General features: G+C 41.1%; 1 protein-coding gene across 1 annotated transcript in view; it reads right to left on the bottom strand.

Moving 5' to 3' along the window:
• Positions 1–794: 794 nt before the first annotated feature.
• The window catches only part of podn (podocan), a 44,761-nt gene continuing 21,192 nt past the window's right edge, over positions 795–24,363 (bottom strand). Inside the window, exons 6-12 of the mRNA XM_074669248.1 lie at positions 13,711–13,820; positions 13,468–13,624; positions 13,262–13,377; positions 12,833–13,046; positions 12,247–12,690; positions 11,199–11,347; positions 795–1,274 (exon numbers count right to left, since the gene is read on the bottom strand). Coding sequence (XP_074525349.1) covers positions 1,121–1,274; positions 11,199–11,347; positions 12,247–12,690; positions 12,833–13,046; positions 13,262–13,377; positions 13,468–13,624; positions 13,711–13,820 — 1,344 coding nt within the window. The 3' untranslated portion in view covers positions 795–1,120. The remainder of the gene's footprint in view (positions 1,275–11,198; positions 11,348–12,246; positions 12,691–12,832; positions 13,047–13,261; positions 13,378–13,467; positions 13,625–13,710; positions 13,821–24,363) is intronic.

Genomic DNA, 24,363 nt, shown 5'->3' with positions numbered 1-24,363 from the left:
CCACATGTAACCATGGCTGCATTGTTTACATGTGAAACTAGCTGTTAGCAGCCTGTAGCACGTCAATGCTAACTAGCATAAGGCTCGATGATTTCCCTTAAGGTGAGGAGGAGGAGGTGAGGACGACGTGCTGGTTCTCGGGTGTGAGCTGGGAGGTGACAACGTGGACCTGTCCTTCCATCCGTCGTTGTTGGGAACGTGGGATCTATCTCCAGTGGGATGGACGGGCTAGCCGTGCCAGCCCAGCGGCAGAGGGGCTGCTGGAGGGCAGAGTGGCATCGTGCTGTTCACGGACGTGGCTGACGGAGCTGACATCGGACGCCGGCGCCACATTGGAGGAGCTTCGCCTGCTGTGAGCAGACAGGATCCAGGAGACAGAGACTGAACAGACTGCTGGGGAGGCTCAGTCCTGGACCCTGTGGAGGTGGAGACTGGCTGGGCTGGAGAGTGGTGGACGGGCTGTCATCATCTATTTTCTTGTGGACCTTTCTGCACTTTCTATACACTTTCTTACTTTTGTTTTCTTAAATGCTGCTGTGACTCCTGAATTTCCCCTCAGGGATAAATAAAGTATTTTCTATTCTATTCTATTCTATTCTATTCTATTCTATTCTATTCTATTCTATATACATACTTTTAATGTGTGTGTGTGTGTGTGTGTGTGTGTGTGGGGGGGGGGGGGGGGGGGGGGGCTCTGCATACCCCCCAGAAAGAAGGTAGCTGCACCCCTGGTTTGAGGCAGGGATTCAAGGCCACCATCAAAGGAAATGAAAATCACAGAGACAGAAACACCTTTGTTTTTTCACTCTGCTTAAGTTTTTTATCGGAAATATTTAGATAGAAAATTCACATTAAACTTTGTTATTGCTCTGAATGCAGCACAAAAACACATCTGGATAAAAAAAAAAAACACAGTCAACTATTAGCTTGCATAGAAAGATAGAGAACACAAACCAGCCCAAATCATGGAAAATACTCCTCCGGTATCCTGCACCAGAAACATGTAACTCTCAGCACAATACATTAATGACATTAATGACATTCACAGGCTCGTTGCAGTCTTCAAACCCTTCCTGTCCACCACACTCTGCAGTCCAGTGTCGCTCTAACTGAGCGGGGCTTATGTGTCCTGCTCCTCTTCCATTTTCTCTCCATCCAGATCGTCTTTTCTAAAGGGAAGGTTGCTGTTTCCTGTGCCGATGTCCAACACTTGTAAATTGGACAGGTGTGCGAAAGAGCTCTCGTCCACGGCATCCACAGACAGGCGGTTAAACCTTAGAATGAGTGAAGAGATGGAGGTGTGTGAATTCATTTCCAGACTTAGATCATGATTCCTAATGTTCTGTGGAGAAAGTTAACAGACATGTATAAATCTATATCCATCAGAAGGATCAGACACGACACCACGAATAAACCCAATCAGAAACAGTCACTGGTATTTCACCCTCTGAACACCAATGCACGTTTGAAACACCCGTGATCTGCTCTTGTCTCTCAGTGAAAAGCAGTGGCGTGGCGTGGGGATTTTTTTTGAGGAAGCCAAGTGAGACAAAGCCTCTAATCTGTATGAGTTTTAGGAAGAATGGTACATAAAAGACTATGTTGCAGTTTGTATATCACTATTTCATGTAACGGAATGACCTGTTAGAGCGCCCAGAGAGCTCTCATTTTACTTACTTTGAACACCCACACACGCCCTTTCACTCTCCCACCCTCAGTCACTCATTCACACACATACGTTGGCCTCTTGACTTAGCTTAAACATTGTATTAATTCACTCAGCCGCCGACTCAAACGCACAAGCGGCCACTTCATGCAAACTGCTAACGTGCTAATCTCCCTGATCTCATTCAGTGGCTTGATGATGATGACGACGATACTGAGCTGTGATACTGTGATACTGTGATTTGATTGGTTTGAGGCCAAAGACAGGGTGGCTTCCCTTGACACAGTCTTGGCCAATCACAGGTGAGCAGTGTCATGACCCAAGCCTCATCTGATTGGTTAATCATTACTGTTTTTTTTCACCAAGGGACGCCAACTCAGCTTGGCTTCCTTGCGGACAACAGCGTGCAGTATCGTATTTTCACCACGCATTCGCCACAGAACATTTATGAGGACGTTGTTTTACACATTGTAAAATGCTCAATAAATAGAGGAGAGAAATAAGGAAGAGAGGACAGTGACCAAACACAGAAGAATTATTGAAACTGTTAAAAAGTATTTTCATTAATTCACAACAACAGTCAGAAAAAAAGAGAGGAAGCAGGGCTTCCCTTGGCCTCCGGGAGAAAACACCACTGGTGAAAGCGCTTTCGTGTTAGCAATCAAATTTAACAGCAGCAAACATGCGATACAGATTACTATTGCGTACACGCAAAAGGGCTTTTTAAATTCCCCCACTAATAAAAGCAACGCAAATTAGCTTAGGTCGTGTGTGTGTGTGTGAGTGTGAGTGTGTGTCTGTGTGTGTGAACAACAACAAAACTAAAGATATGGCAGTCTTTAAATGAAACAACAAAAAGACAATGAGCAGAGTAGTTGAGGTTATACCACAAAAGACGAAAACAAAGCTTTAAACTTTGTGTGGAATGACAAAACTGAAGCTAAAACAGTACGACGGCTGCTTAGAGCCGCACTGTGTGGAAAACAGCAAAGAGGGATCTCTGCTAATGATGAGATAGTTTGCAGAACTCTGCAAACTAAAGCTCAGTCTGACAGTGGGACTGGGTCTCTGAGCTGAGATAAAACTTCCCTTCCAACACCCTGGAACAAGTAAACAAAAATCAGGTTGGCAGATTCAACGACATAGTGAAAAGATAACAACAAGGTTTGAACGTTCACTCTCCCTTTGACTTCATCTGAATTGGCCTGGATACAGAAATGATGGCGCTCTTCTGTGTGACCAGAAAACTTTAAGTGACAAAGTGCCAGCAGACACTGGAGCCAACCCTGGAGGTCAAAGTGCAGGGGTCTGCAACCTCTGCTTTCATAAGAGCCACTTTGTCTCACCTGGATAAAAGTCACTCCAGATCCACAAAATCTACTTTGTCTTCACAATAAAGACTATGCAGTGGATAGAATTCTATACATAGTCATATCTAGTTAATAATTATCTAAAAAGGACCTTTTATGAATATGTGCATGTGATGTCTAAGTTTGTAAAATATACAAAAAAAATCTAAAATTTAGAAATTTCAAAAATTTCAAACAATATTTAGGATTTTGAAAATTTCAAAAATCATCAATATTTTTAATTCGAACCAAATTTGCAAAAATTAAATTTCTTTTAAAAAAATCCAAAAATATTTGACATTTCAGAAATTTGCAAAATTTCAAAAGAATTGCAAGAATTAAAAAAATTGCAAAAACTTGACTTTTTATTTTAAAAAATTGCAAAAAGTCCATTTATTTAAAAATTTTGCAAAAATATTTCACCTTAAAAGTTATTAAAAATTCAAAAATTGAGAAACAAAATAAATGCTATTTTAAAAATGTACATTTTTTTTTACAATAGGAAGTATAAGAATGTTTTAAATTTCCAAAATTTGCAAATCTGCGAAATAAAAACAAAAAGAAAGAAAAGGAAAAAAAGAAATTTAAAGAAATGTGCAAATAATAACTGAAATTTCAAAATTTGCAAATATTACTCAAAGGACACTTAGATTTGATAACATCTATTGATAGCTTTCCAAACATCATCATTTTTGTTGTCTGCCAATGTCTTCTAACATATCAAGCAGGTATATTTAACTGAAATGTTGGCAGTTAAATGAATCCATTCACACAGAATTAATTGATAAAATTATATATTTCCTTCCTTCCTTCCTTCCTTTTTTTTTTCATTTGTAGATTTAGTTATCTTATCAAGGCTGTAAAACCTGGTTAGCCACAGGTACATGGAACATTGGTGGGCTGTTAATGTTGTAGGAGAGGCAGGCATTGTTGACAGATGTGATGAATATTTAGTTTAATAAAATGTTAACACATGCTTTTTGGGTGTCGGTGTCTTAAATCATCAATTCCCTCTGTAAGAAAAACAAAAATTCTTTATTTCAATAATACTTTTTCAAAGCTACAATTAGGCTGCAGCCAAGGTGAGCCTGTGCATTACTCCATGCCTGGACTATAGAGGCCAGAAGTTATGATTGAGCAGGGTTATTCCTGAAAAAGTTGATTATATTTTTAGTAATTTATTAGGAAAATCCTGCAGACTACCTTTAGAGCTATGTTTAAACTGTGGAAAAGCAGAATACCCCCCTCTTTAAATATCATTTCTTCTTAGCCCTCTTGTAGAATTAGATTAAAGCTGTCCTGAAGCTCTGTAGAAATTTCCAGACGTGCATATGTGATAAGAGCAGGATACTATACGGAATGTGAGACAGGTTTTGTCTTCCTGTTTGCTTCAGAAAAGTTATAATGAACCAATTTTGTTCTGTTTACAGTGGTGATGAATGGGGTATCATGGTTCATCATCCTGTGTTAGACCAGCTGGCTTTCCTTGGCTGGTATTACCCTCCATCTACTGGAACAGCTCTCACACCAAAGCACAGCTGTTTACCTCTGTTTTCAAGCCAAGCTAAGCTAAGCTAACCAGCTGTAAGTGGTCTCTTTATTCAGACCCACTGCAGAGATGGGAAAGGACATTCCCAGAAGCTCTATCAATATCTGAACATATCTTGTATAGAATGTAGTCTGAACTGGTTTCACTTTGCTATCACACACATTAAAGCCTGCACTGTAGGTGGCACATTGAAACTTTTTGTCCCTCCTAAACATGTTACTACCTAACAACTGTAACTGCAGGCCTCCACAGTTGATTGGCTGTGTGGTTATTTGAAATTAGTTACTTAAATGTGAGTCAACACCACTGGCCTTGGGCACTTGTAGATACTTTTAAGGGGTGCTGGAAGACCTCTGATGTTCCTGATAGCACCCCTAAAAAATAATCACGGGCACCCTTCTGTCTCCACAGCTGGTTTATCTAACATCAGGATTAAAAATAACAATTTTGTCATAAATTTGTTTTATGGTTTAGAATACCCTGTAATTTAGTATCTTAACCTTTTTTAATCTCTTAATTGTGACTTAATATATTGTCATTTTGATTTTTTATCTCATTTAGTTTATTTTATTTTTTTCCTTATTCAGGCAAGTAACCCTGTTCATTTCTTTACTTTCATCTTGTGGAAACAGGCCTTTACAGTCTGTGTGATGTAAACAAAAAGGCTCAGGGTCAACACAGAGAAGGCAGGTTTGAAACATCAGCACAAGAGAAGAAAGAAGAAAACTGTGTTTGTGCTGGTGCTTTGTGTCTGTGCAGCTATGACAACCAGGACTGAGAGACCCTCACTGCTGACACACTTCATCGATCCCTTGTGAAGCTTAAATGGGAAGAACTGATGGTTGGGGACCTTGAATGCTGAAGATCGATGAGAATCAAAGTTTGTGAGATGGGACTTAACAGAAGGTGTGTGTATGTGTGTGTGAGGACTCGTGTGACAGAAGCAGAGTTCCTGATGAATTTTTGTCTGAGCAAACTTTAAATGAACTTCTGTGGCCACACGTCACTTTCTGTCTGAATACAGTTTGATGACAGTTAAACTAGAAAGAGGGAAGACAAACACTTCTTTTCCTTCAGACTCTGAGCTAATTATAAAAATATGTTTGTCAAAAGTAGAAAGACTTGTCTGTCTGATTAGAGCCGTCCCTTAGAGACCCACAGAGCAGACTCAGTAATAGCCAGTCAAAGTTACACAATCATTTCCTGAGTGTACTCAATCCAAATGGCAAGAACATGTTTTTTAAAGACCACCAACCAGTTTAAAACCAAGCCCCGAGGAAGATCACAGTGAGTCTCCCTTGGATTTGATGTTTTTTTCTTTGTTAAAAGGGAAAACCAAAAGAGGGATTATTTGTTTATCAAAAACAGTGGAGGCGTGCGCAACTTGAATGCAGAATCACTGCGGAGTGTAATGGTTTGTCAACCGACGTGGGGGAGTTAACCACCAAAAAATCATATTTTTTAACTTAATATCCTCACTTTGACGGATGGGAAATGGCTCCCAGGTTTGTGAGACGGCAGTGAGTGGATAGAAGAGATCAGCAAGTGGACAGATATTAGGTGGACAGACCTTTTTAGAGAAGAAATCCAGTGAGGACCGGCATAGGAAATTAAACACACGGCTGTCACACTCTGCTCATGACTGTATTATCTGTGGACACTTACCAGACTGCGACAGACCAGGACGTAAACATGTGTCAGTAAATCAAAAACCCTCCTTAAGCAAAAAGAGCACACAGACTGCTGAGTCTGAGACCAGGTTTATATTAAAAGAACCAGAAAACTACATCCAGAGAACTGCATCAGATCAGAATATTAATAGTTGAGTTTTTCAGGGGTAATTGACTGGTTCATTTCATCATATTCCCTAATTTTACTGTGATCCTAATAACTCTTTCTGTTAATCATCATAGCTTCACTTATTATTTCCTCTCAATATTGAGTCCATGTTTGGTCAGAACCTTGGCCCCAAACCAATTTTTTCATTAAAAAAAAAAAGTCAAATCTGTATTTTGAATATCAGCAGTTATTATTGCTTGTTTATCGTCAAACCTGGGGCCTGTAGTATGAACCTGGATTAAGTTATCCAGGGTAACTCAGCGACAACTCGCTGAACTTCACCTGATCTCCGTTATCCAGATCTGCTGTACTATGAAGCTCGTTATCAACTCGATAAGTGAATCCAGCTGGGATCTGAGCGCGCACACATGAAATGGGCGTGGCTAACAGCCCCGGAGCATTTTCCACAACGGAGAAGAGAGCAGCCTACTTTACAGCAGAGGAGCAGCAAATAATCCTACAAAAATACGAGGAGTACCGCAGTATTATCCAGGCCAGCAGCAACACGACTGCGGTCGCAAGAAGCCGGTGGGATTGCTGGCAAAAAATGGCCGACTCTGTGAATGCGTAAATTTCCAAAATGCTGATATCAATAGACCTATCTCATGATGTGACGACACGGGCAGTTAGGTCCTTATTCATTCATGTTATCAGTCAGTGTGTGTGATCAGCATCATATCCGACCTCATAATTAGAAAGAGTCCACTCTCCTATAAATCCCAAGGAAAAGTTCATTATAGGCAGTTTGTATTGTAGATGCAATAGCAGTGGGGGAAAAAGGACGTGGGAGCAAATAAAGAATAAATATAAAAACATCCTTCAAAGTGGTCAGTATGAAAGATTCCATTTGCACACATTTCTACTTTTCCCTGACAATGTCTCAGTTATGATGATCAGTAAGATATTGTTTGTTCACAGCCCATGAGAAAAATATTGGGCCAAAAAGACAGGGGGCGGTCCCATGCCGGAGGACTTCACTCCAGCTGAGCAAATTGGTGACTGAGCAGTCTCGTATGCCTGCCTGAGAGAACTGATTGGTCAGCGGGCGGTTTGTCACACCCCGTGAGCTCTTATCCTGGAACTTAACCCTCTCCGGACCAGGTTTGGCATTCAGCATCAGTTACCGGGGCAACGTGTCTGGATAAAAAGAGATCCACATTCGTAGTACGGAAAACCCGAAACTTATCCAGGAAGTTATCTCTCTAAGAGCTAATCCAGCTTCGTAGTACAGGCCCCTGCAGATTGCCTTCATCTGTGTTTGTATTTTCTGTTGCAGGATTGATCTGCATTGGCTACATGCTCACACACACACACACACACACACTTAACACTGCACACATTTTACACTGCACACACTGATTTTACATATACTGATCCCAATCTCCTAGTCATTTATTTATCTTATTAAAGTATAATGCAAATCATTACAGACTATGTGTGGTCTCCCTCTTTTGTCACACTCTTTTGAGCCAGGTTTGTGACAGATGGCACATTTATTTACACACCTGCAGATGTTGCTGGTGTTTCAGTGTAAGGTGTGACCCTGTTAACTGGTGACTCTTGGCTGTTAATCACAAATACCTTCAGCTGGGGTCCGTTTCACAAAGCAGTTTCAATAAACTCTGTGTCTAATTCTGAATTATGAGTTGATCTACTTTGAGATAGAAAACTCTGAGTTTTCAGTTTCAGAAAAGCTGATTTGAGTTAGTTTAATCAACCTGGAGTATGTTAACCTGGAGTTCAGTGTGTGCAGCCCGAACATAAAAAGCCATCATCAATGGAGCCCCGATTCAATGATACACCATGACAACAGAGAGGAAGAGGGATGCTTTTTTCACACCATTCAAAGAAAATGTAATGCGCTCATATGAAGAGTCCGAGCCTGTTATTAGAAAAAAAGAACAACACAGCAGCAGCTGCAAGAGAGGGAGAGACAGAATGGGAGAACATTGCTGCTCGGGTTGATGCGTTGGCCTAAATGTAGCCTTTGCGATCTCAGTAACATTAGAGCTGCTTGAATTGTTTCATATTGGTTTAATTTATTTAACAGCAGCAGCTGAGGATAAAATATGTGCCAGGAGCTGAAAGGTTTTAGGTCTGGATTTAAGTTCCCAGGATCCTGTGGGATTTTGATTCTTTTGTCTCTTTTTCTTTCCTGGTATACCAGTGTTTTTGTTGATCGATCAAGTATTTTTGGTTTTGGGCATTTTTTCTGTGTTGATTTATCTTTCGTTTCCTTGTGGATTTCATGGCGTTTTGCATTGTGTGTGTCAAGGACCAAAAGCTGAGTCAAAGACAGTTTAAAATAGCTTAAAAAAAGGACACGTAGATTATTTTCGTTAGTTTGGAACTTTTATACAACTGAAAAAGACTGAGACTGGGGGATTATTTTGGTTGAGATTTACTTTGGATTTGTCATTACACGTGGGCTGCGCAGGAGAATGATGAGTTATTGATTAAACAGGAAACATTTTGCTTTAAACAGTCTCTGAGAGACTCACTAGTTGCATTTGTAAACTAATATTATTTTTTTGATTATTGATGTACTTCTTACTGCTAAGGTTTTCTACTTCTCCTCAAAATTCCTTCTTGAGTGTTTTTTTAAGACTGACTTAATAAAGATTGTGTTGTTAATATATATATATATATATATATATATATATATATATATATATATATATATATATATATATATATATATATATATTTTTTTTTTTTTTTTTGCCAAGTATATTTATTGTTTTTGTTTATAGAAAAGAAACAACAAAACAGAACAGAACATTCTGGCACAAGTCAGATGGAGGTAAAAAACTCAGTCCGTCAATATATATATATATATATATATATATATATATATATATATATATATATATATATATATATATATATATATATATATATATATAAAATAAAATAAAATAATAGTAAATAATAAAACTATGACAGCATCAAGAGTTTACATTATGCCTCTATAGAAAAAGGCTGAAATGTCCAGACCAATGTATGACATAAAGGGGTCCTAAATGCTATGGAACACTTCATCTTTGCTATGTAACAAATTTGTTAAATAGTCCAGGGTTATATATTCAAGCACTGTCTGATGCCATTGAGTTTTAGTCGGTGCTTTGTCCAAGATCCACTTCAGAAGGATACATTTCCTTGCACAAAATGTGAGCATCTTATAGAGTTGTCTTTTATATTTTCCGATTATTGTGACATCTGTCATTCCAAGCAACATGTTCAGTGGATTACATTCAGTAGTAACAGAAACAGACAGCATCTTATCTATTTCACATTTTACAACATTCAAAAAATGTTGGATTTTTCTACAGGACCAATAGCAATGTGTAAGGGTACCCGCATCCGTTTTACACTTGGGGCATAGTGGAGAAAGGTCTGAACTAAATTTATGACGTTGAGAGGGAGAAATATGCACACGGTGTAAGATTTGTGTTGTAAATATTAAAAAAACATTGTTCAAGCATGTAAAATCTCAGCCTAATCTCATGGGGGTACCTCATTTTTAACAGTCTTTACATTGCAGAGTAATGATTAAGTGGCTGTTTGGCTGTGCTTTAGTTTTATTCCAAAAATAATGCTTTTTTCACACACACTAATGGCTTTCTCATCAATATCATATTCTGTTAAATAACTAAGCCCATTTAAATTAACACCAACTTCTACTCAGCCAACAGAAAGAAAGGGAAACCACAAAGACTGGCAGAAGCCGTTTCATGGTGAGGCGCACTTTTACGCTCTGCGTACAGTTGCCTTATTTAGCTCAGCATCTCCGATGTTATACAAAAAAAAAATCTGTTTACAAAGAAACACAGTGCACACAATATCTGCTGTGAGTGAGCGCATGACTATGAGCAGTGATGTTTCAAATGTAAGGATGGATTAAGTTGTGTATGTAGACGATTGACTGAGATGTGAAACTGTACCGCTTAATAAGGTAACTGTCTGGAAATGCGAGTCCATGTGCGGTCTGATGATCAACTCCTGACATATTTTTAATTCTCTGGGCAGTAATGGAGCTCCTTCATCCATGGTTGGTTGACAAAAGAACATGCCATGTCAGAGAAAAAGGTCTGTAGAACCTACTGTGTCTGATGAACAACTAGCTCTGATTTTGTTTTATGTTTTTTTCCTTTTTGAATGACAGATGGCTAAACAAATCTAAGTCAAAACTTGCTGCTGACTGAATGTCTGAGGAAATGAAATGGTGTGTGGCTCTGAAAGAGGACGGAGACAGAGAAAAACTCAAAGTTCAGTGAGAAAAACCTGCTCTTGACCAGGTTAGATCCAGAGGCTCAGTTGCCAGAGTAATAGACACAGAGTTTTAGTTACACCTCTTTGTGAAACAGGCTTGGCTTAACCCTCTTTCCCAGGTTTGGTTAACCTCCCTGTCTGAAACCCAAAACCCAGAGTTTCCCCTATTTTACTGTTAACAGACTCAGAGTTTTTATCAAACCTGCTTTGTGCAATGGACCCCTGAGGGTCACCAGTTAGCATGGTCGCTATTAACTCCAAAACACTGGTTGCTCTGTAACCGTCCAACCTTGATAGACGTTGCCTCTGTTATATAGTATCCTTTCTGACAACTGACAACAGAACAACCAAACATTTTGATGCTGCTAACAGGCTGAATTTAGTGTAAACACTAAACACATTTAGTAAAACACTGACTTGTCTAAATGGATAGAGGTAAACACTGCTTCTGCAGATGATAAAGGAAAGAAAGAAACCAATAATAAAACTGCTGCGACGATAACAACAGGATAGTAACTCTCACCGAAGGAAGATGCCTTTGATGTTTGGAGTTCCCTCAAACACTGAAGCAGGAACAGAGGAGATGCGGTTACTCTGCAGGTAAAGGTACTCCAGGGACTCGGGCAGGTCAGAGGGGATGTGTGACAGCTGGTTCCCCGACAGGTCGAGTGTCTACAGTTACAACATACAGAATGAAAAACAGACATATGTGGTAATTCAGTTTAACTTCTGCACTGACAAAAGCTACAGCACAGGTTTCAATCTCCACACTGCAAATGTCCAAATGTCCTTTAAAGTGATACTCTGGGATGGAACAAGTTGGCTCCTATCACAAGGTTTAGGGCAGAAATTACCCCTACAGCAGTGTTTTTGTGCAGCAGACGCCCAGAGAGCACGAACCAAACACCCCCTCCCTGCTCCTCTGCTGGTTTCCTCTGCACTCAGACGGGGCCATATTTTACTTGACCAAAAACACAAATAAACGGACTCCCACCAAAAAATCTGATATCGGTCTGCATTCACTCTTTATTTAGAGAAATTTCAGCGCGTTACTTTCACACAAAAACACCGCTAAATAAGGCTCTAGTTCTCATCGTGTCGTAAAACGGTGCTACCTCCGCTGCAGAGCCACAGCTGGCTACGAGGCGATTGCTGCTTAGTGTATCAGTCCGCGCGCAGCGTGCCAGATATAAACAAACGCAGGTAGTCTGCCAGGACGAATTATACAATACCAAAGTAAAGATGAGTGATTATGAGAGTGAGGACGACCTGACGTTCACTTTGAATGAAGACCGATATCAGATTTTTTCGGTGGGAGTCTGTTTATTTGTGTTTTTGGTCAAGTAAAATATGGTCCCGTCTGAGTGCAGAGGAAACCAGCAGAGGAGCAGGGAGGGGGTGTTTGGTGCGAGTGCTCTGGGCTTCTGCTGCACAAAAACACTGCTGTAGGGGTAATTTCTGCTCTAAACCTTGTGATAGGACCCAACTTGTTCCATCCCGGAGTATCACTTTGAAGCTCTTGCTCCCACAGCAGACAATATCTACTCATTTATCCCCCTCAGCCCACTCACTTTGAGCGCGCTGAGCTCCATCCAGGCCCCCTGGTAGACTGAATTCAGCTTCAGCTGATTCTCACTCAGGACCAGCTTCTGCAGTTTCTCCATCCCTGTCAGGGCACCATCTGGGATGGAGTTCAGCTGGTTGTTCTTGATTTCCAGCACCTGCAGGCTACGAGGGAGACCCATGGGCATCGAGTAGAGGCTGTTTCCCGACAGATCCAGGGTTTCCAGAACGCGCAGCTTCCTGAAAGAATCCCGGTGCACCCTGGGGCTGGTCAATTTGTTGTAGCTCAGGTTGAGCTCAGTGAGCGTGTACAGTAGAGACAAGTCATTGCGTCCAATTTCTGCAATGGAGTTGTGAAGCAGCATTAGGGTCTTGGCCCTGCGAGGTAAACCCCTTGGAACCCGCTCCAGCAAGTTGTTGTACATGTGGAGAGTGTGCAGCTTCTTCAAGCCCTGAGGAAACGCAGTTAAACACATCAACAGGCGATCTGCTGGTGATGACCCTGAGTTTAAAAAGTCAGACGCAGACAGAGTCTGACATGTTTCCATCTCCAGTCTGTTTTCCTGCAGGATTTGAAGTGTAAAGCAAACGTACCTGGAATGCAGCAGGGTGAATGGAACGTGAGCGGAGTTTGTTATTATGGAGGAGCAGATACTCAAGGTTTCGCACAGACGTGAGAGCATCTCCGGGGATGCTGCGGATGGCATTCTTCTCCAGGTGCAGCAGCACAAGATTGCGAGGTAGCCCCTTGGGGACGACGCTCAGGTTGTTATTCGACAGGTCCAGGCACTCTAGACTGCTCAGCGAGCTGTCAGAAAACACACAGAGGAAGTTATTCAATCACTTTTTCTCATATTGCACAGTACGCGCAGAGCATGCTTTATCTGATGCTGCAGCCGTGGTGCTTGCGGAGTGTGTGCCTCCAGGGGAGCACACTTGAAAACAGGTTTGTTTGTACTCTTGGCTCTGATATATGGATGTTTGATGGTTAAGCCCTGGAGATTTGAGAGGGTTTTTATCAACCTGAAAGTCTCGTTGTCCATGCCCTCATTACTGAGGAGGTTGTTCTGGAGATACAGCTCCCTGAGGTTTGACAAGTTGTTAAAGGCCCCTGCTGGGATTTTCTCCAGCTTGTTGCTCTGTAAAAATACAAGTAAACCTCATTTTATTAAAATCACCATATCCGTGACAGAAAAGAGCATCACTCTGCTGGCTGGATGCTGACTGACCTTCAGATGCAGGCGGTAAAGTGAGCGTGGCAGGTTCCTCGGTACGACCCTCAGGAAGTTGCTGGACATGGTGAGGATCTCCAGGTTGTCAGAAACATTGAACATGTTTTCTGGAAGTCCAGCATCTGTCAGCTTGTTGTTGTGCAGATACACCGACCTGTGACAAAATCCAGGGAAATCACCATACGTAACTGAACATAACTCACTGACCATGAGTGAATTTACTCACACACGTCGACGTACCTTAGTTTGGGCTTGTGGCCAAACGTAAACGGGTAGATCTTTGTAATTTGGTTGGCAGCAAAGTCAGCGCTAACCAAAGAAGGAGGCAGAACCATAGGTGCTGCGATGAGCTGTAACAAAAAAAGGAGACGACAGTGTCACAAAAATTAGTTCCAAAAATGGAGCAAGAATTCAACATTAGCCAAAACTAAAAAAAAAACAACATAAAAAAGACAAACCAACAGTTTTGATTTGTTAACCACAATAGGAACAGTGTTGTGTGTCAAAAATCCAGAAAGACAGAAAACAAATGCAGATTTTCTTGTTTTAAACTAAACTTGAATCCAAAACTCAAAACCAAATCTCCAATAAAGGAAACAATAACCAAAACTCTAGAAAACTCGTGAAGAAAACCAAGAAGCTTGAGGATACACGTGACAGCAGATACACACAAGCACAGTGAACAGTGACATGCTACAATGAACTGATAGAGAACTTAAGAAACACAGACACTATAGACTGGGGAGCAATCAAACACAGGTGTGAAACAAGACTCAGGTGAAACACACGAGGGGCAATCAGGCCCTGTTTACATGACTATGGGTGCTTCCCAATGTGCCAAAATGCAGTCTCCTCTCTCCTCTCTCCTCCGCGACACCGGAAGTACTTTGTGAGCAGCCATATTGGAGGACATTCCAAAGCGCCAAATGTGCTCGGAGGAGAGAGGAGAGAGGAGACTGAGCTGGAGGAGGCATAATCGAGGAAACACAAGTGCAGGCTTCGCAGAAGTCTTTTCACTGACAGACACGCCCCCTTGTGATGTATCAGAGCGTCAGCTGTCCACATGTGTGAAACGTGGGCTCCATGGAGCAAGATAAGCTGTATAAGTGTAAAGTCTGGCTCACACTACAGGATTCTCGCCCCGATTTAACCCAGATTTGGTCCTCCCCACTATCAGGTAAGAAATCTGGTCGGAGACTAAAATCAGCCCCGACGTTCGGCAAAGATTATCTTCTAGTATGAGCGGTTGACAGATGAATCTTTAGCCCCACGATCGTCTCACAGACTCGTCGGAGCCGCCCCGATAATTTTCAAACATGTTTGATATTTATCTGGATGATTACAACATTCATTCTCACTGAGGATGACAACAGACAATTAGAAAGAGCCCCAGAGACCGGACAGCAGACAACAAGGCTTAAAGTGAAACTGAAAGGCTCCGGGTCAGCTGACTGCGCACTCCACTGGCCCACTCGAGACAGTTCAATAATGCCTTTAAAAATAACACATAACCACGCCATTTTCATAAAGTAGCAAACTGTTGTTTTATCAGTGATTGGTGTGAGATCATGCCATTATTGGCTGATACAGTAACAGTTTCACCTCTGTCCCTCTGCGTGCGCGTAATGGATGAAAGGCACCGCTGCAGACAGCTCCACTTCTCTCTCCTCCTGTCCCACCAGTGCGCTAAGCAGTGCTTATAGCAGAATAAACACATTATTTATGAACACAAAGTGGCCCCAATATAAGAATTAAAAACTATCAATCTGGGCCTGGGAAAACGTGACATTTTTCATTTTCATTCATGAACATATTCATGTTAAAGTGATCTAAAAGTGAATATGAATTTTCTGCGGTTGAGCGCCCTGTTGTTTACATTATTTTCCTTAGTTGAGTTTGTCTCGTGCGTTCAGACCGGTTTATCCAGCTGTGACGCCGTCATCACTAAAATACGTCGCTTCATGTGACGCTCCGGAGGAGAGGACATCTCAATGCTCATAAAATGAACCTCCTCGTCTCCTCTCTCCTCTCTTCGTTTCCTCGCGTCTCTGGCATGCATCTCTGGTGGGCGGGACTAAGACGCAAGTGGAGGAGGTGAGTGGAGGAGGCGAGGATGGAACTTTGGAGCTTTGAGAAGCACCCCAGGTTTCATCCAAAAACGCTTAGACGCAGTGATAAAAATCTGCGTTCACACGGAAACGCTGAGGGACAGAAAACGCTTTAGTAAGCATGCCAGGCCTGTAAGTGGCGCCATAACTGTCCTGTCCAGAACTGGCTTTTGGTAGATCTCCACTGAAGTAGAGTTGGTCCAATCATCTGGTGTATTGGTGAATGCTAAGTGCAGAAGTGGAGCAACAGATGCACATTTTGTTGAAAGACAGTCAGAAGATTCAGCAACACAAGCACAACATGGTAGACCGCGACGATTTCAACACTGGTACTGTTGGACTGTTGGATGAACGGAGCGTGACATCAGTGTTTCCACTGAAAACTCCGGCTTACTGTTAACAAGGCAACGGTGGCGGCAGCATTTCAGGAAAAAATCCACTCTGGGATTTAGTTTGTGTTTTAGGTTGCCTAAAAAGCTGTTTCTGTGTAGACGCAAGGCTGGACCACAACAATACTTTTTTTCCTTCGTCATGTAAACAGCCCCTAAACTAAACTCAAAAACTTCAAAACTCGAAACCAAAAACACTAACAAAAGTCTTCAGTGATTTAGGAATTGAAAAAAGAGAGACGATAATGATATGAGAGCAGTATTGATCAGCTCGTCATCAAGCTCTGCTCAAGCCTGATAACGAGCCATTCATTTGAATCAGATGTGCCAGAGTGGGGTAAAATCTGAAACATGCAGGGCAGGGGGTCTCCAGGACCAGGGTTGGGAAACACTGATCTAGACGACATTTTGATCACTGGGGCCACAGAGCAGGAGCATCTGGCTAACTTGTAGCAGGTGTTACAGAGGTTGTGGGATGCAGGGCTGAGATTGAAGCGCGGTAAATGTGTTTTCCTGGCCCCAAGTGTGTCCTATCTTGGACCCAAGTACACAGCCAAGAGACTGTGCCCTCTGTAAGATAAGGTAAAAGCAATCAATGAGGCTCCGAGTCCAAAGAGTATCACTGAATTGAGGTCACTTTTAGAGATGGTGAATTATTGCAGGAAATTCCTACCTGACCTCTCAAAGGTTCCTGGCCCCATTGTACAAGCTGCTTCACACTGATACAAAGAGTGTAAGTGGCCACCGGAGCCAAATAAAATGTATCTATTCATGTTCCTGGTTGAGTAGCCTGAACGGAACGGATTTAAAGGGCAAAGCTTTCACACACCGGGTTTGCATCAAACTGATTAGGCTTTCCTTGCGTTCAGAGAACCACAGCAACACGGTATGTGAAGTGTTTCATTTAAGAAAGTTTCTTTGGTGTTCGGTCGGGGAAAACTCAAATATGCTCTTATTTTGCGGAGCAGCACAATATGTCGGGAAGAGTCGGGTTCTTAACTGGATGATGGTCTCTTATAAAAGTTTGCACTCTTGGCAGGTGAAGCGAGGTATGTCGCTTTCAAGTTCGTTTTTTATGTGTGTCAGGACGTGGCAAGATTTTGTATGTTGGGATGGTGCAATGTTTTGGAAGTTGGGGTTGTGCAATTTAAATGTGTTTATGGAGGTGTGTGTGTGTGTGTGTGTGTGTGTGTGTGTGTGTGTGTGTGTGTGTGTGTGTGTGTGTGTGTTTACCTTTTTGTGATGTATTTTGATATCGTATTATTGAAAGAAAATGTAAAAATGAATTAAATATTAACATGAATTGATGTATTTATAGTTTCACGGTGCCAAAATGGATTAATAAAGAAGAGTGTGCACCAGTCGAATTCTCAGTGCGATCATTGATGCCAAGGGCTGCTACAAAGAGGCAGTGGAGTAAAGAGCAGAAGGAAGCCTTCAAGGAAGTAAAAGAGTTCCACTCTGTTAAAGTGCTGGTCCACTACGACCCCTGTAAGGAGATCACTCTCTCTTGTGATGCTTCACACTATGGAGTTGGGGCTGTTCTATCGTAACACATACACATAATGGAGGACAATTCAGAGAAGCCTGTTGGTTTTGCTTCATGTACCCTGACAGCTGCCACTGATGAGCCTGCTCAGTGATACCAAATGAATTCCATCGCTGGCCTCAGCCAGGATCCAGCGCTGGGTGCTCTCATTGTCAGCCTATCAGTACACTATAGTGTACAGGGCTGGTAAAGACAATGCAAATGCCGATGTACTGAGTTGATTCCTGTTACTTGAGACACCAGTAGCCACGTATACGCCTCCAGAGACCGTGTTTTCTTTGGAGCTGTTGGCAGAGACACCGGTGAAGGCAACCCAGATAAAACAATGGACAGAGAGGGACCCCATTCTTTTTTTTTTCTGGGGATGGAAACTTTTTCGAAGCCTATTGGCCTGAATAACACCATCTGCTGGTGGGTCTGCTGGTTGACACTACCTGCAGACCCTGCCTTTAAGTCCATGTGGCAGTTTCTGATTGGGTGAGCACCCCTTTAAAAGGGCCTATTACAGCCTGACATCTGTTTGCATGACTTCCTGATGATTCTTGACGCCAAAACGCGTCAAAGTTTGTTTTTAAGGTCCACATGACCATGCCAACATAATAAAGGCATTTTATTAGTATAAAGAGAGTGCCTTGGAGTCTCTTCTTTTTGTTTCAAGGACCTTCAATTCCTTTCCAAAGAGCACCTCAAACAAACTCTGCCAAGTCCAGATTAGCACTCCTTCTCTTTGTCTTTTGAATGCTTCAGTTATCAGTTCAATAAGTTTATGTTAGAGGTCAAACCATGATGATGTAGCAGCTTGAAGAGTCATGTCTATTTTCTAAAGCATTAAGTTTTCTTTTTACTGTTAATACTTGTGTTCTGATCTGTAAATCCCCACTTACGTCACATCTGTGACGCGGAAGAGTGGGGCGGTATCAGCGCATGCGTTAGCGTCTGTTCCTCCCGCCAGATGTTCTCCTGGAAAGCTAGACTTTTAACGAGTTTTTATAGTTTTTTGTTTAACCTTGTTTTAACCTTTTAGCTGGATTTGATACATTTTAAACTGGGCCTCAGTTCTCAGCCACAAGAACAATCATTTCGGCTGATTTTAGTACAAAATTTCTGCGGCTCGTCACCTCGGCGCCAACAAGACCCGGAAGAGTGGGTCTAAAAGCTCTTAAAATCTCTAAATGGCTGTGTGTGTGGAATGCAAAAGAGAAAACTCACGGCTGGAGGAAAAACTCTGCCGTGTGCAAAAGGATGTCCGGGAAGAGGACAAGCTGCTGGAGGGCTTTATATCCATACCCTTCATTGCGCTCTTCTCCTCGTCCTCTCCCCCCCCCCACCACGTTGATCATCGGAGACTCCATAACCAGGTACATCAGGTTTTTTAACGCCATTACTCACTCTTTTCCTGGTGCCACCGTTCCCGTTATTCTGGACAAACTCCTCCATTTACTCCCCTCCCTCCCCTCCTCTGTCTCGAAGATCGTGGTGCACGTCGGCTCTAATGACACCTCCAAAAAGCAGTCCGAAGTCACAAAGAGTGATTTTACCTTGCTTTTTAACGTTCTTAAGGACACTGGAAAGACAGTTATTATCTCTGGCCCGATCCCCACTCTTGGTCGTGGAGCAGAACGTTTTAGCAGGCTACTCAGCCTCCACACCTGGCTTCAACTCACCTGCCCCACCCTCAACTTTTATTTTATTGACAATTTTGATCTCTTCTGGGACCGAGCATTACGTTGTATGGTTCCTGTATCGTCTGGGTCCCTGACTATGCTTCCTGTTGCCCTCATACATGATGTCTTTCTCCACAAGTGCGTCTTGAACCGTGTGTTTTGTTTTTGTACTTTTTGTCCTTTTGTGTTTATGTTTATGTTAAAGCACTTTGTAAACTTGTGTTTTTAAAAGGTGCTATATAAATAAAGTTATTATTATTATTATTATTACTTAATGTCAACTAATTAAACAGATGTGGAGTATGTCGATAATACTTGGTAAGATTAAATATGGAGGAAGATGATGTTTGCTCAATGTATTGAAAACTGTTTTCCATAATTTATTTATTTCACATTTCTTTGTTGTGAGGACAGGCTCATGCACCCCCCAAATTGCTGAGGTCTTCACAGAAAGCATCCTCAACATGATGGTCATGGACATGAGACCATTGTCTTTGGTAGAGGATGAAGGCTTCAAGCAGATGATCCAGACCTTCCATCCAGGCAACACTTTGCCCAGTAGGTCACATTCTACCAAAATGTTGGAAGGGAAATATGAGGAAACTGTACATGAAATCACAAGTGCTCTCAAATTAACCAACAGCAAGATTGCCCTGACAGGCGATGCATGAACCAGCGTTGCTACAGAAGCATATCTTAGCATTATTTGTCACTTTATAAATGATGAGTGGGAGCTCACAGGCTTTTGCCTTACCACCATGCCGCTGGGAGAACGACACACTGGACCCAATATTGCTTCATGGATTGAGGAGGCTTTAGCAAGATTTGAGATCCCTGCTAACAAGATTGTGGGAATCCTCCATGACAATGGATCTTATATTGTCCTGGCAGCAAACATTTTAAACAAAAAGTATGGATGTCAGTCCACTGTGCAGGACACACTTTGTAGTTGGTGGTTAATCATGCCCTGAAGCAAACTCGGATAACAAAAACACTTGGAGCAGTGTGTCTTGTGGAGCACTTCAGAATAAGTGAACTGGCATCAAGCAAACTGAAAACCAAACAGCAGCAGATGGGGACCCTGGAGCATAAATTCATCCAGGATGTCTCAACCCAATGGAATAGCACTTTTTTACATGGTGACCAATCTGCTGGAGCAGAGATGGCCCCTAACTGCAGTACTGCCTACCCAACAGTAACACAGAGCCAGAAGCAATACCTCGATCTGAAACCAGATCAGTGGGCCCTGCAGGATGAACTGGCTAAAGGTCTTCTGGCTTTTTGAATGTGCCACTGTCTTTCTCAGTGGTGAGAGTTATGTGACTGTGTCTGCGCTGCCTCCTTTGGTCGGAGGGCTTTTAAAGGACACTCAGATCAGTTATGACACAGCTTTTCAGGCAGTTGCTTCAGAGGAGACCAATGCACGCTGGGCTAAAGAAATCACAGTCACAGGTGATAATCCAAGCAGACAGATCATTGGAGCTGCATTAGACCCTCGGTTTAAGAAACTGAAATCCCTTACACTCGAGGAAAGGTTTAGTGTTCAAAGTCAGGTTCAAGCTTTGGCACTCCAGTCCATGCATGACAGTCTAAAGAAACTTCAAGCCAGTGAAAAGGACAATGCCATTTCCTTGGCTGAGGGTTTCAGCTGCTGATTCACTGCTTGGGTTTGACCCCTCAACAGACAGTGACAGTGAAACTAATAAAGAACAGGAATCAAACGACCAAGCCATCACAAACCAGGTGTTGATGTACTTTGGAGAGCAGCCTCTCCCAAAGTCAGAGAGTCCCCTTACTTGGTGGAACATAAATAAGGCAAAATATCAATTTTTTGCATCATTAGCCAAGTCATTTATGTGCATTCCAGCAACTTCTGGCGTCTCTTCCCAGCTGCTGGAAACATTGTCTCAAAGAAGAGAGCCAGCCTCACACCTGAACATGTTGACATGCTCACATTCTTGCACTGTAATTTAAAGAAATTGTAATCTACTGTTCAGCTGTTATGGCAGGAAGGTTGATTTTTTTTTTTTTTTTTTTTTTTTTTTTTTTTTTTTACAAGAAACTTTTTTTGTACCTTTGGACCTTGGATGCACTGTTTTTTTTTTTTTTTTTTTTTTTTTTTTTTTTACTTTTATGGACATACCAGTCACTTTAAAGAAAGCCATCCTTCAGTTATTTGTAACTTGCAAGGTGAACTGCTACAATTTTGAGTTGTTTATACACTGAAGACTACTTGCACTTTTGTTTGCACACAAGTTTATATTACTCAGTGTGTTTTATTTTGTTTTCACTGTGATCCAAATGGATTTTCTTGAAAATATACTTATAATTTTCCAAATTCATGTTTCATGTGCTATCATTTTGATTTGCTTTTGATGTCATTGACTTAAAGAAAGCATTCGACACAATAGCTCATGACATTTTGCTCAGGGAGATGGAACAATGCCATAACAATGGTATAAGAGGAGTTGTTTTAGACTGGTTAAGGAGCTACATCAAAAACAGACATCTGTTTGTGCAGCTGCATGACTTCAAGTCACATGTATTAAACATTACTTAAGGAGTACCACAGGGGTCAGTATTAGGACCAAAACTGTTCATGATGTACATAAATGACATATGCAATGTATCAGACATATTAAGACCTGTTGTTTTTGCAGATGACACAAATATTTTCTGTACTAGTGATGATTTGCAGCAACTGATGGATATAGTCAGGCAAGAACTCAGTAAATTGAAATCATGGTTCAACAGAAACAAACTGTCATTGAATTTTGAAAAAAAAAAAAAAATTCATGTTATTTGGTAGTCGGAAAAAGAATATAAAAGCTGAACTGATGACTGACAATGTAATGGTTGGGCGGGTGTATGATATCAAATTGCTGGGTGTAATACTTGACCATAAACTTTGTTGGAAAAGCCACATCACATACATTTGTTCCAAACTGGCAAGAACTGTTGGGTCAAGCACATGCTGAATGAGAGAGCATTACCACTGCTGTATTGTTCACTGGTACTACCATATTTAATGTATTGTGTGGAGGTGTGGGGAAACACCTACAAAAGCACCCTACAGAAGATGTGCACATTACAAAAAAAAGCAATAAGAATCGTGCACAAAGTGAGTTACAATGATCACACCAATCAGCTTTTTTTAAAGTCAAAAATTTTTGAATTTATGGATCTGGTAAAACTAAAACTGTATAGATTATTTATAAAGCGAAACATAAATTACTACCTGGTAACGTAAATAAATGGTTCATGGAAAGGGAGGGAGGGTGTGATTTAAGCAGGGGGTTGTACAATTTTAAGCAACCGATTATCTACTCTACCCTAAGAAGTATGTGCATTGTCTGTGGGGTGAAATTATGGAATGGTCTGGATGAACAAACAAAAATGAGTAAACGTGTCCATCAACTTAAGTCAACTTATAAAAAAAATATTTTTGAAAGGTATAGAATTATGGAATTAGAGTCAATTAAACTTAAAAGCTGTTAATTAATCTGGAAGTGAATGGCTTATTCTTGTATTGTCCGTTAAACTATGCATATACCAAGGCAAGTATGTGCATTTGTATATTTTATGTATGTGTCTGTTTATATGGGTTAATATGTGGGTGGATGGATGAGTGAAGGGGTGGGGGTGGGGGGTGGGGGGTTGGTAAGGAACATATTTTGGTTAATTTAGAGGGAGAGTAAGTGGGGGTAGGACATGAAAAGCTTTTGCTTCTTCCTAATCCTTTTCGGACACATTGAATGTTTTATTTAATATTTATAAGCAACTGTGGTATGTTGTACCCCTAATTTGACTATTTTTTATTTTCAACTGTTTTCTTTGTCCGAAATAAACTGAAACTGAAATGTTCACAGGTGTGCACACTTTAGCAGGTAAGGTTAAACTATTAAAACAAAACAAAAACAAAACAGTGTGCCTAATAATCGCGACTAATCGTCTAATAGACAAAGTAATTCATAGAATAGTCGACACAAAAAATGATCATTAGTTGTAGCCTTACACCTAAGCACTGCAGCAAGAGTGACACTTTTTTAACACACACACTAATCAGTTTTAATACTGATAGGACCTGTGGTGTGTGCCAATCTGCCTCCTTGGCTGGTTAAACCACCATGAGCTGTTCTTTTGGGGGCCAAAATGCTCAGTACATGCTTTTTTGTTCTTTTTGGCCCTGCCCCTCTAAAAAGTCTGTGTACGCCCCTGGACTGGCTGTCCAAGGCTGAGGCCAATCCTAGCCTCAGGGCCGGTACACTCTCTGCAGAAGCTGTTTAGCATTCAGACCAAGAAACAGACCAGCAGACACACTCTGATTCACATCCACTGGTAGTCTTTAGTTCCCAGCTAAGCTCAGGAAGAAAGAGTTCTTCACAGAAAAGCAGAGAACATGGAAAATTCAGACCCACAGAGAGAACCAGGACTTCATACTGATGAGCATGACGTTTGTAAAACATGAAACACTAAAACAACAGCAGCACCTTTACACCAGAAGTCATAAACAAAGTGATAGCACAGATACGGAAGCGTTTTGCACTCACTTGAAGAAAATAAAACCAACTCAGGTTTTTCAGAGTAATATATTCTTCAGTTTGTTTATTTGTGGTAAGTAATTTTGTTTTTCTGAATAATATTTTCTATAATATATATATATTTTTATTTTGGTTTGTTTTTTGTTATAACTATTTCTGTTTTTATGAGTAAATTTTTGTGGTAATTAATTTTGTTTTTCTGATTATTTTTTTTTATTGGTTTGTTTTTTTGTTATAATTATTTCTGTTTTCATTAGTATTTTTTGTAGTAATTAATTTTGTTTTTCTAATAAATATTTTTTATTGGTTCATTTTTTGTTGAAATTATTTCTGTTTTTATGAGTAATTTTGTTTGTTTGTTTTCAGATTACTTTTTTCCTGTTTTTCAGAGTAATTTTTTCCTGAAGTATCGAGATACTTAGAAATTCAGCCAGAACCTCAAACTGCTGTTTTTCGAGGTAATTTTTTCCTCCTGTTTGTAGGAGTATTTTTTTTTCCTGAAGTATCGAGCTTCTTCGAAATCCTGTGAGAACCTCCAACCTGCAGACGACTCCCGTGGATGTGTGGTGGCTCCTGTGTTCCGCACAGATCAGAGATCCTGTTCGGCACATATATGCCTTATCCTTAACTTTCTACTGGTCA

The sequence above is a fragment of the Halichoeres trimaculatus genome, unplaced genomic scaffold (assembly GCF_033239565.1).
Source record: "Halichoeres trimaculatus isolate MK-OKI-2021-1 unplaced genomic scaffold, fHalTri1.1 fHalTri1_scaffold_4, whole genome shotgun sequence".
Classification (NCBI taxonomy): Eukaryota; Metazoa; Chordata; class Actinopteri; order Labriformes; family Labridae; genus Halichoeres; species Halichoeres trimaculatus.
This window is presented reverse-complemented; position numbering and strand designations above follow the sequence as displayed.